This window comes from Micropterus dolomieu, linkage group LG10 (assembly GCF_021292245.1).
Source record: "Micropterus dolomieu isolate WLL.071019.BEF.003 ecotype Adirondacks linkage group LG10, ASM2129224v1, whole genome shotgun sequence".
NCBI lineage: Eukaryota > Metazoa > Chordata > Actinopteri > Centrarchiformes > Centrarchidae > Micropterus > Micropterus dolomieu.
Genome location: NC_060159.1, coordinates 749,274 through 761,697, shown reverse-complemented (window position 1 = coordinate 761,697; position 12,424 = coordinate 749,274). Strand labels below are relative to the sequence as shown.

At 46.7% G+C, this 12,424-nt stretch overlaps 1 protein-coding gene across 1 annotated transcript; it reads right to left on the bottom strand.

Annotated features, from left to right (window-relative positions):
- Positions 1–4,880: 4,880 nt before the first annotated feature.
- On the bottom strand, positions 4,881–12,159 carry LOC123977763 (heat shock factor protein 2-like). The gene is made up of 4 exons (XM_046060717.1): positions 11,846–12,159; positions 11,134–11,236; positions 9,559–9,625; positions 4,881–7,788 (listed from the first exon to the last, which is right to left on the bottom strand). The coding sequence occupies exons 1-4, from the start codon at positions 12,142–12,144 to the stop codon at positions 7,472–7,474; spliced, it is 786 nt and encodes a 261-aa protein (XP_045916673.1). The 5' UTR covers positions 12,145–12,159; the 3' UTR covers positions 4,881–7,471.
- Between the last annotated feature and the right edge of the window lie 265 nt (positions 12,160–12,424).

Sequence of the window (12,424 nt, the reverse complement as noted above, 5' to 3'; positions counted from 1 at the left end):
TAAATGTATTTTTATCATTAAAACATATTACAGCTTGTCATCTGATAACCTACCCCCCGCGGTGATTGTGAAAATAGTACAGTCGAAAAACTTGGCCATTTAGTTGTGCAGAGCCTGCTAATATACAATTGGCTTTAAGAGAAGACTGCAGCCTGACTAGCACATCAAAAATGTCTCAAAAGTCAGGGGTTCAAAAAAGAAAAACCAAAAACACAGAGAGAAAATGAAATGAAAAGAGAAGACAGGCCATGGCCAAATTTCTGAACTTCTGAACTCCACCCTGCTGATTTGACACTGGCATACGCAGTGACTACTTATCAAGTGAATTCACAAAACAGGTTTGTGGTTGTGAGTGTATATACATATTGTGTGTGTGTGTGTATATGTATATATAGGTATTATTTTTTTTCACCTACTTACACCTAATAGATTTTGATCAGTTTTTGTCCTTGTTTTTAATTGTCTATTACCATAATGCTGTAAACTGTTGTGAAGAATGTCTCGGGTTACGTATGTAACCCTTGTTCCCCGAGAAGGGGAACGAGACACTATGGGAACGCCTCTGGGCATGGCAGGGCTGAAATCATGAATGAAACTACTACAATCCTATTGGCGTTGCTAGAATGGTAGCGCGTGACAGTGTAACTGGAGGCGTATATAAGCACGCTGGCACACCGGACACATTAGCTCTTTGCTATGAAGCAAGGCACTCCAGGTGTGGCGAGGTGTGGCGGACCGACGCAGTGTCTGGTTCCCCTTCTCGGGGAACAAGGGTTACATACGTAACCCGAGACGTTCCATTCGAGAACTTGAACTGCGTCGGTGACGACACTATGGGAACGAGAATACCCACTATTCCACGCCAAAGCCTCTGCCAGCCCCCCAGCGTCCAGTAACCCGTAGGCACGACTAAGAGGAGAGCGCACGGGTGCCGGGTGCAGAAGGAAGGTCCAGACTGTAAAACCGGATGAAGGTGTGAGGAGTGGCCCAGCCAGCAGCCTCACACAAATCCTGGAGCGAAGCCCCTACGAGGAGGGCCCTAGAGGCCGCCACGCCTCGAGTAGAGTGCGCCCTTACGGCCATAGGTGAAGGTAACCCACACACCTGATGGGCCAGGGATCCAGTTGCTGATTGTGTGTTTAGAAGCGGGGATCCGAAACACACCAGCAACTGGTCTGGTCTGACCGGGCAGAGCAGATGAAGTCTCCCGTCCTCCGCCATCACATGAGGTGGGGGGAAGAAACGCCTGCAGCACCGTAGACCCTGCCAACCTGGACGGAACCTTAGGGACATAGCCCAGACAGGGGTGCAGGATGGCTCTGACCCTCCCCGGGGCAAACTCCAGGCATTGAGGAGAAACCGAAAGTGCCTGGAGATCCCCCACCCTCCTCAGAGAGGAGAGAAAGGCCATCTTAAGGGTCAGGTGCTTGGCCTCAGCCGACTCCAGGGGTTCGAAGGGGGCCTACGCCAGCGCTTCGAGAACCACCGCCAGGTCCCAAGTGGGAACCCTGGAACGAGTCACGGGTCTCATCCTCCGGGCTCCACGGAGAAAGCGCACGACCAGTTGAAGCCTCCCCAGAGGCCCATCCCTCAGAGGGGCGTGGAACGCCGCCATGGCAGCTACATACACCTTGAGTGTGGATGGGGAAAGGCCAGCAGAGAAACGGTCCTGGAGGAACTCCAGTACCATAGTCACTGGGCAGGTAACTGGGTCCACCGCCCGTTCTCTACACCAGGTGGCAAACACATTCCACTTCAGGCCGTACGTCCTTCTTGTGGACGGGGCTCTGGAGCTGAGCAGCGTCTCGACTGTTCCCGCCGTCAGTCCCGCCTCCAGGAACTGGGCCCCCTCAGGGGCCAGACCCACAGTCTCCACAGGGCGGGGCAAGGGTGAAAGACCTGGCCCTCCGCCTGAGACAGCATGTCCCTCCTCAGGGGGGCCTGCCATGGCGGGCCCTCGAGGAGCGATATTATGTCCGAGAATCACACTCGGGCCAGCCAAAACGGGGCTACCAGCAGTAGGCTGACACCGTCCTGACGGACCCGCTCCAGGGAAAGGCATATAGGTGCAGCCTCGGCCACGTCTGCATCATGGCATCCAGCCCTAGCGGGGCTGGGGGCGAGAGGGAGAACCACAGGGGACAGTGCGCAAACAAGTCCACGTCTATGGTACTTGCATAATAACTCCACCACCACGGCGTGGAGTATCCATTCCCCGGGCCTCAGCCCCTGTCTCGACAGCAAGTCTGCTCCCTGATTCTGGGTCCCAGGGACGTATGTCGTTCTGAGGGACAGCAGGAGGATCTGATGTGCCAGTTTACATAACGGGCACGAGCGCAGACCCCCCTGGTGATTCAAATAGGCCACCACCGCCGTGTTGTCGGTCTGACAAGGACGTGGCGACCGCTGAGAGCGGGCAGAAAACTCCTCAGAGCTCTGAAAACCGCCAACATTTCCAGGCAATTTATGTGCCAAGAGAAATGATGCTCCTGCCAGGAGCCTCTCGCAAAGCGGCCGTCCATGACTGCGCCCCACGCCGCGAGTGAGTCGTCTGTCGAAATAATTGTCCGGCGACATGACAACATGGGACCCTGGGACAGGAACCAAGGCTTCCTCCATACTGACAGGGAACGAAGGCACCTGCTCGTAACCTGTATCAGACGGAACGGATTTCCCCTCGGGGAGAATCCCTTGGATTTTAACCACCACTGCAGGGCTCTCATGTGCAGCAGGCCAGACGGGATTACGCTGCCACCCCAGCAAGACTGAAGGGTCCTCAGATCCGTTGTCTCGGGGGGCTGTGGGCGAGAGCGCCGCCTCGAATCCCCGGTGCGCTGAGGGGGACCTCGTGAAGCGACACACTGCCTCTGGCTCTGGCGGTAGGAGCTGGAAGACGGCTGGGACCGTCTCTCTGCAGCCGCCGCCATCACAGGTGCCGCTCCGTGGCCACCAGCGCCGACATGGAGCGGCCAATGGCGCGGGCCGTCTCTTTTGTGACTCGGAGAGACAAATCCGTAGCTCTGCGGAGCTCGGCAATGTCCTCCTCAGAGGGGCCACCTCCCGAGTCCATGTCTTTCAGCAGGTCGGCCTGGTATGCCATCGTGTGCAGGCTCGCACCGGCCGGGCCCACTGCCATGTACGCCTTGCCCACCAGAGAAGATGTCACGCGACATGGCTTGGTAGGCAGCGCCGGCTCTTTAAGGGACGACGTAAGACCGGGCGAGAGATAGCTGGCCAAAGCATCCTGAACCCGGGGCATCGTTCCATAACCAGAACCCCTAACCCCCGCGACGTCGCTGTAAACCCGGAGCGGGGGAGTAGTCAGACATGCTGAGAAGGGCTTGCCCCAGGATTTGCACAACTCGTCATGCAAATCCCGGAAAAAGGGCAGAGGCACTGGCAAGCTGGAGCTTGCCCACTGCTCGTGTCACCACCTCCAAGAGCTCATCATAGCTTGGCGCTGACTGATGAGGTTGCTCCGGTTCCCGGAAGTCTTCCTCCTCCATAATGCTGAGCACACCCAGCTCCTCAGAGCCGGACAGCTGCAGCCTCTCCAGGCTCACACCTCGAGCAGGAGAAGCCGAAAAGCGGGCTCCCAAACGGAGAAGAGGTCGGAGCCAGCAGACGAGGAACAGGAAAAAGCCTCGGCAGTCCCGATGCCTTCGGCGATGTCGCGCTGGGAGCCCCGTGACTGAAGCCGCCGCGCTGCCTCAGCGACCGCCGGGCCCGAGCCACGGGGAGAACGCATTTGGCCGTCTCCGGAGAAGAAAGCCGCATGGGACCTCAGCACCCTCAGGTGCAGGGCCTTGCAATGGCCGCAAGCAGCCCCCTTGAGAGCTGCCTGGGCACGCGGCATCCCCAGACAGGAAACATGAGTGTCCCCAGCCATGACGTAGCGCGGGCATGGAAAGACACACTGCCTGAACTGCTCACCAGCCATCTCCTCTGCTTCTCCTTCCAGGTAACTTCTTGTGGTAGCTTTCTTCTGTGTAGTCTCAAACATGCCAGAGTGCCTGCTGAATAGAAAAATGCTAATGTGTCCGGTGTGCCGGCGTGCTTTTATACGCCTCCAGTTAAGCAGTCACGCGCTACCGTTCTAGCAACGCCAATAGGATTGGAGTAGTTTCATTCATGATTTCAGCCCTGCCACGCCCAGAGGCGTTCCCATAGTGTCGTCACCGACGAGTTCCCTCGAAGGGGAACTACGTGTAACACTGAGAGCAACTTAAAACCAGAGTCAAACTCATTGTGTGTTCACATACTGGGCCAAGTGAATTTCCAGTGAAAGTGGAATCCAAAAAAACAAATACTAACTTATAGTGATTTACAGAATTGTTGTTAATAATCACATGCTATGTTCATGGGTCATGCAGAAGTTCTTTGTGTTTTTTTAACTGTTGATTGGGTGGGTGAGTAATTTCGCTGCAGATGGGCAGTACGTAAAAAGGGACATGTTACAAGAGATCTGCAAGAGGGATGGATCATAACAAGTTTTTGACCATGTTTTTCAAAACAGGTTAGAGTAATTTTTGGTGGACTGCACTGGGCTGGTAATGGACCAGGCCTTTTGTAAACTCTGGATTAAAAGGTTCACTCAAACCTTTTCTTCTGGATTTTTTATGTACATTGGGTACTCCTGGATTGTGCATATGTGATCATGCGCCGGCTTGATATACTAATTACAAAATAGTGGCCTTTGTAAAACAGCAACGATACTAATATTCTTCTGCTCAACTCCTATTCACACAAAGTTTATATACCATCATCACACAATATCACAAAATATTTTTTAGTAAGATAAGTGCATTGTGGGTTTGGCTCTGCACATGGGAATATAGAGTATATACATTCAGTATCCTGACAACAATGAACAACATATGAACACTGAAGCATTTGTTTTATTGTAACTGCAAGGATTGCAACAATGACAGACAGCTTGTGGGAAGTTATGTGACCTTGTACAGCAGACTATAAACAGCATCTGAGGTCTAAAGTGTGGCTCTGTCAGAAGAAGTGGAGAATGGATGGAGGCACTTCTATATCAGTGAAAGACAGTTTCCCTTTATCATAACATTAACACACCGAGGCTACTCAACACCTCAAGCTACATCAGAAAACAGCTAAATCATTTCCAGCTGTCCGTCTTTGAGATCAGGGCTCTGAGTTCAGATTTAAGGAATGCTCTGACAAAATCAGGGAGTGTTTCTTTGAAAATTCAATGAATTTGTTTTTTTTTTTATTCTCTTCAACTGGGTCTGGTTACTGTATGTCAATAAAGGTGATTCAAACTGAGAATGTAGGAGAACTTTTCTTCATAAAAAAAAACAAAGTTGATTTCATCAAACTGACCCAAAAATGTTGTTACTTGTGTCTTGGATAATAGCAAGTCTCAACATTTACTCCTCATTTAACTTTTCAATATTGCCATGCATGTCCAGTTATATTATTCACTGCTGACACTAACCTACTGTACAACCACCATGTGTAACATCACATGAACATGACCTATAATTAGGAACATTTGATTTTTACAGGTACACGATAAAATGTCATTGGCTGAAGCTTATTTTGGTTCATAATTCACATTATGTATATGTATGACCTAATTTCCTCCCCACCTAACAAACGTGAAGTGTCTCGCAATCATGACACACATTTTCAAGCATTCTAATTACTACTTCATTAGTACTGTATGTTGTTGAATGAATACAAATGACATGAAATGACATTTTAACCTCACTTATTTTTGTTTGACAAAATAATTTCAATTCAAGGTCCTCTTACAAGGACCTGTCCAGGGTGTACCCTGCCTTTCGCCCGATGCCAGCTGGGATTGGCTGCAGCCCCCCACGACCCTGTACGCAGGATAAGTGTTTGACGATGGATGGATGGTCCACTTACAAGCTAGTCTTCACCTGTTGTCCTGAAAAGGTTTCTGAGGGTTCAGAGCTTTTTTCATGAATTTTCGACAGTGAAATGTAGCTAAAAGCTCTGTGTAAGTGGTCAGGAATGAATGTCTGTGCTCAGACCATTCAGTTATATTTTTCTACTGCTAAATGAATGCAGACCCATTACTGCTGTTGTGGGAGGACAGATTCAGATCAGAGCTGGTTTTGTCTTCTCAACTGTGAAATGGCTTTTGCAGTGATGCTTGTTTTACAGGTTAATAGACAGTTCCAATTCTCTAGAATGTTGCTTTCATTAAATCACTGTCACAAACGTCACGTTCCCATATCTGAAGTCAAAGCAAGCCCCAGCTAAAACAGCACTAACTGAAGGAATGTCACTTTATGACGAGTCTCAGCTCTGTGGACAGAAATGTAGCCAAGGTGAGGTCGTCTCCTCACTGATGATGTAAGACCAGATGTGATACTGAAGAGCAGATGAGACTTTAGTGCTAACAGCACAGAGGTGAAGCTGTGCTGGTGGAAATCCAGGTCCCGGTGCCCTGTCCTTCTCATGTCGTTTTACATTTGAAACCATTGCGTTGTTGAAAACATTGAAGTCATAAAAATAAAGTACTCCTTTCATCCAAAAAAAAAAAAAAAAAGAGGTTTCACTTTCAGATACATGGCAGTAAAGTTTCTGCTCAGTTTTCCCTCTATTTAAACCTGCAGTGGTACTTTTGTGTCCCTCTTCTGACAGTGAGAACAATTACACCACACCGTGGACCTGATGTACAGGCTCTGCCATACTGAGCTGCTGCTGTCGCTATGATCGCTCATCCCTTCAGCATTGGCAACCGTTTTCCAGTGCGGGAATGTCGCCCACTGTTTTTATGTTTATGCAAATGATAACTTCCGCCTGTATTTCTGCATGTTTTCAGCACACAGCACAGCACTTTTCCATGCTGATGGAACATTCTGAGCCTTAGTAAAGCAAAGACTATGTGTAGAACAGAAACAAAGCAATTTTCATTGGGTCCTGTCACTTTGTTGTTTATCTTTTTATTTCCATTTGGGATGAGAATGTTTGTGTTTTGGTACTACAGTTCCCATCATGCATTGAGTGATTTAAACAGGAACTATAATGTTGTGCCAAGTCATAAGCAGGCGTAACCATGGACGTACAGACAACTGTCAGATGGATGATGAGGAGCCTGTCCTTTTTATGTCTACAAGGTTTCTGGATGTTTATCTGTAATGATGCAGATATCACTGTATGTGTGTGAGTTATGACTCGTTTCACACTAACTGCATTTATGTTCCAAGGTGTAATAACCAAGTGTCATCTTCAATGCTCCTCTTAAATGTAAAAATGTGTCTGTGGTACAAAGCACAGCTATTCTTCCACCAGCCTGGTGCTTTCTTCACTTCTGTTACTGCAACAGACACACACACACACACACACACACACACACACACACACACACACACACAGAGTGTGTTGGGGGAACACAGACAGCCAATACTATCTGGAGGATGGAGGGATGTAGTCTATGGCATCACCGTCACACCAGTCCCATTCCTGCTCACACTCTGTCCAGCAGGATGGAGTCAGCCTCTGGTCCAGCCGGACTCAGTTCACACAGATAGAACAGCGTCTCCTCGCTGGCCTCCGCCTCCGTCAGAGGCTCCAGGCGGATCAGGGAGCTGCAGGCTGGCTTCGTCTCAAGGCTGGTGTCCAGCAACTCTGAGGGTGGCTCAGCCTCCACAGAGACACATTGGCTGGACGAGGGCTGGAGGTGGGTGTTAGAGGAGCCGGTGCCCAGATCCACCTCTGAAGGAGGAGAGCAGCCATCGAGGAAGGCCAGCAGGGGGCAGGAGGTGTACTGGATCAACTGCTTATCTGAACACAAGACACAGGAGGAGTCAGCATGGACTGTGTCCAACCAACACAGAAAATAACCACAATATAATAATCACCTAAACATTAGTGCACTCTCTGACTGTTGGATGGAGAACAGCAATAAGCATGTGCTAGACAGTGTTCTCCACCAAGATCAAACGTGGGAACATGTTTGGGAATAATGCTGTTCATCAGCTCACTCGGAGAACCCATGAAGCTGTTGTTGAGGCTCGCTGTGGGACTAGAATGAACACAATGAAGGAACAGTAACTGCTGTTCAGGCAGGAGCTTCAGTCTTGGTGCACTTGTACAAACTTGTAATCACAACAATGAGTGCAAATGTAAATAATATCTACAGGAATTGCAATAGCTAGCAAAAAAAAGCTCCTCACACTTATGTCAGATTCCACTGTGCTGACCGACTGGACAAGGGCACTTTATTTTTATCCTCCCATTTCAGGGGACTTTGTCTGAAGTAAAAAAAACTACTAGTAACATGAATCATTTCAGGTAATCGGCGAAGGAAAAGTGATAATTACAGTAGTGAGTAGTTGTGTTTCCAAAACACTGTTGTTGCTCATCAGTGGTCAAAGCAACCAGGTATCCAGGTAACTTCAGGAGTAGCTTTGTGACGTCGGGTGTAACTTCACGATTAACCCGTACTACCAAAGGTGGACAGGTGTTAACCGAGGTCTGTTGCTATTAGGGCTGGGTATCGAGTTCAGTACTTTTTTAGGCACCAACCGAATTGCCTCAATACCATCGAGTATCAAAAAATGTCTTGTCTTTCGGTACCAAATTTCGATACCTTAATGTTCTTGTTAACGCCAATCAGCCAATAAGCATGCAGCATGCTTGATGTGCCCAAATCTAAAAGTGATTGTAATTGGCTGTGGTGATGTAAACACTAGTTCATACCTGTTACGCACTGACACGTGAATAAAATAAATATATAATTAATAAACAATGAAATTACATTATAAAAACTAAAGAAAGAGGAATAAAAACAACACAAACACAATATAGGCCTATGTTAAATTGAAAATATGTCTTGCTTTTTGACAAGCAGTAGAATTTTTCAAAGGAACCATTATTATAATAAATGATAATAATGTGATAATTAAATTACTTTATACAAACAACAATGGTTCTCCGTTTGTTGAGAATAAAATTGGTATCGAAAAAAGTATCGTTCGGTGTCGAGGTATTGTATCGATATCAAAAATCAATACCCAGCCCTAGTTGCTATGGCAATTTATGCTGCATCTCTAAAAACTGCTCAGAGCAGGTTATGTTCATGGTTAACTCGAAGTTACCCTGTGGACTACACACCACATCTGTACTTAGTGATAATGATGAGAAGTAGGATATTAATATACACCACTTCATAAAATCTGTTTAGATTTCATCCTGTTTTCCTGATCCTGTTCCACTTTCTGATTTGTTCCACTGCGGTTGCAATGAAGTTCTGAACACAACAGCATTACGTTCAGACAGCGAGCCCTGCAGCCTCGGTGATTTTAGAGAGGAGATCTTAATTAACAGGCCAGTTTCATAAACCTGTTTTCATTTATATTGACTTATGTGTCTTCTTTATCCATGAGTTTACCATAGCTGCTCTGTCCGATGAAAACTCAGAGATTCAGTTCACAACAGTAACAGGAAAAGCAGCAAAGAGGAAGGTTGACAAATTATTTCAACTTATCAAAATGGCATTCATGTAGATAAATGGTTCTGTATGGTCCAGGTAATTGGGTGTGCTCAACTCGCCTGTGTTGTCTTCCTCGATCCTGCCTTGGTTTAGCTGTGCTGTGTTCTCTTTGGAGCACACGCTCTCCTGAAAACACATGGAGACAAAATGATGAATACTGGCTCCACACCCAACAAAACAGAAGATTTTTCAAAAATAGATGTGGATTAAAGGACAGATCTTCATCTGATCCCTTACTGACGTGATTCCAGTGAGTCCTCATTCTGTGTGCAAGTGTAATAATATGTAGGCTGTCTATGTTACACAAATCAGTAGGAATGTAAGAGACTGTTTACTACAAAAAAAAACTTTACTTGTATGACCTAAAGTATATACACATACAGTATGTCACAAAAGTGACACTTTGCTACAATGTAAAGTAGTAAGTGTATTGAGCTTGTATAGCAGTGTAATGTTGCAGTCCCCTCTAAATAATACATCACACCGCTGGCAACAAGTGAGGACACCCCTAAGTGAAAATGTCCAAATTGGGCCCAATTAGCCTTTTTCCCTCCCCAGTGTCATGTGACTCATTAGTGTTACAAGGTCTCAGGTGTGAGTGTTAAATTTGGTTATCGCTCTTACACTCCCTCATACTGGTCACTGGAAGTTCAACATGGCACCTCATGGCAAAAAACTCTGAGGATCTGAAAAAAAGAATGGTTGATCTACATAAAGATGGCCGAGGCTGTAGAAGACTGCCAAGACCCTGAAACTGAGCTGCAGCACGGTGGTCAAGACCATACAGCGGTTCATCAGGACAGGTTCCACTCAGAACAGGCCTCGCCATGGTCGACCAAAGAAGTTGAGTGCGCGTGCTCAGCGTCATATCCAGAGGTTGTCTTTGGGAAATAGACGTATGAGTGCTGCCAGCATTGCTGCAGAGGTTGAAGGGGTGGGGGGTCAGCCTGTCAGTGCTCAGACCATACACCGCACACTGCATCAAATTGGTCTGCATGTCTGTCGTCCAAGAACGAAGCCTCTTCTAAAGATGATGCACAAGAAAGTCCACAAACAGTTTGCTGAAGACAAGCAGACTAAGGACATGGATTACTTGAACCATACCCTGTGGTCTGATGAGACTAAGATAAACTTATTAGGTGATGGTGTCAAGCGTGTGTGGCGGCAACCAGGTGAGGAGTACAAAGACAAGTGTGTCTTGCCTACAGTCAAGCATGGTGGGAGTGTCCTGGTCTGGGGCTGCGAGCAAATTTACACTGTTATACAAGCTGTACACTCACTACTTTACTTTGTAGCAAAGTGTCATTTCCTCAGTGTCGTCACATGAAAAGATATAATTAAATATTTACAAAAATGTGAGGGGTGTACTCACTTGTGAGATACTGTACATATTATGCTCTTCTAGACAGTTTTTAATCCTCTCTAATGTTTAATCATTACTTTCTACTTTCCAACTGCTGTATTTTCCTCTTATAGATGAAGGTCACGCTCATCATCGGGCTACCTTTGCCTTACGTAGAGTAGACACGCTTATCCACAGTGCTGAGCAAAATCGATTTGTTATGTTTTGAGTTTGAAGGGGTATTGATAAGGTGACTGTTTTTTGGTTTAGTGTCTAAGTGATATAATTTTACCTCTAGGGCATCAAAATCGATGCCAAACTGTTTTCCATAAAGCATGGCCTGAAAGTCCTCCAGACTGCAGTCAATGCTGTCCAGATAGTCCATCAACTCCACCCTGACACAGACACACACACACACAAGACCATGCTCCATCAGTAATCAACAACTCTTCACTTCCAAGTATGACCAAATGGACTGACACCAAAGGGCAGTCTGTCAGTGTCACCACAACGCTGCAGTTATATTCTGGGTGGTATTATATTCCTTTTGGTTTTAGGTCTAAGAAAGGAGGCAGTTTCAGTTAAGGTTTTGCTTTCTCCCCAACTTGAATTTCTTTGTACTGTTGTACCAAAATGATTCTCTTTAATGTAAGGAAACACAAAATGGGTCACTGATGGGTGTGATGGAACATTGTTCAGAGAGATTTTATTCATCTGAATGAATAGGAGAGGTTTTAACCTCTTCAGGCAAAGAGCAGTACAGGATGCTGACCATTTACAAACAAGGCACAGTTTAGCAGCTTCACAGGAAAAAGAGGAAACGTGTCCAGACCCTACTCTGCATGTTTTCTATTAAGGCAATGTTCATTTTTAACTCAGTTGAAGGCAAAGCAATCAAATGGCTAATCAGAACAATGATTCCTCTGAAAAACATTAGATCTGCACAGACATTCTGCTGTTAAACTTTTTTAAGCACTTTAAAGAATTTTAGGGTAGGTGCTTACTTGCCCAGCAGGTTGATGTTCTGTGATATTGCTCCGTTCTCGTTCAGTATGGAGTCCATCATCTTGACGGGGTCCTCCAGGCTCAGGCCTGAGGGTTTATTGATCTGCAGGGCGCTGCTGGTTGGTCCGCTGCCATCTAAAGCGCTGCTCCTCTGGCTTTGGCCTGTTGTTGCGGACACACCAGCCTCTGTCTGTCTGATGTCACCTGTGCACATGGTGCTCACCTCCGTCTCTGCTGGCAGCACCGCACTGCCGCCCACCTCTACTTCCACAATTTCTATGTCACTGAGGGATGACATTTTCAAAAGATTTAATTTAAATAAATGTCTGTTAAGTCACTATTTATCACTAAATTAGTTATATGAAGTTGATGCTAATGCAGAGTGAACATTTCCTGCTGCAGCTTCACATTTAAAGCATTTATCTGGCAAAACATGAATAGACTTTATGAAGTAGGCACAGGGAAATGCACTGTGTTTGTTAGGGAGATTAGCACTGACCGCTACCGTTTGCCAGTTTGAAATACTGCAGGGAGTAATGGAGAGTCAGAAGCTGTAGACTGAACACCATGTTAACCAG

Excerpts from the sequence above, each read along its gene's own strand:
- LOC123977763 (XM_046060717.1), bottom strand. The coding sequence starts at position 12,144 with ATGTCATCCCTCAGTGACATAGAAATTGTGGAAGTAGAGGTGGGCGGC. Across the intron at positions 11,237-11,845 it reads AACATCAACCTGCTGGGCAA|GGTGGAGTTGATGGACTATC; the intron begins GTAAGCACCTAC and ends TGTCTGTGTCAG. Across the intron at positions 7,789-9,558 it reads GATCGAGGAAGACAACACAG|ATAAGCAGTTGATCCAGTAC; the intron begins GCGAGTTGAGCA and ends TCTTGTGTTCAG.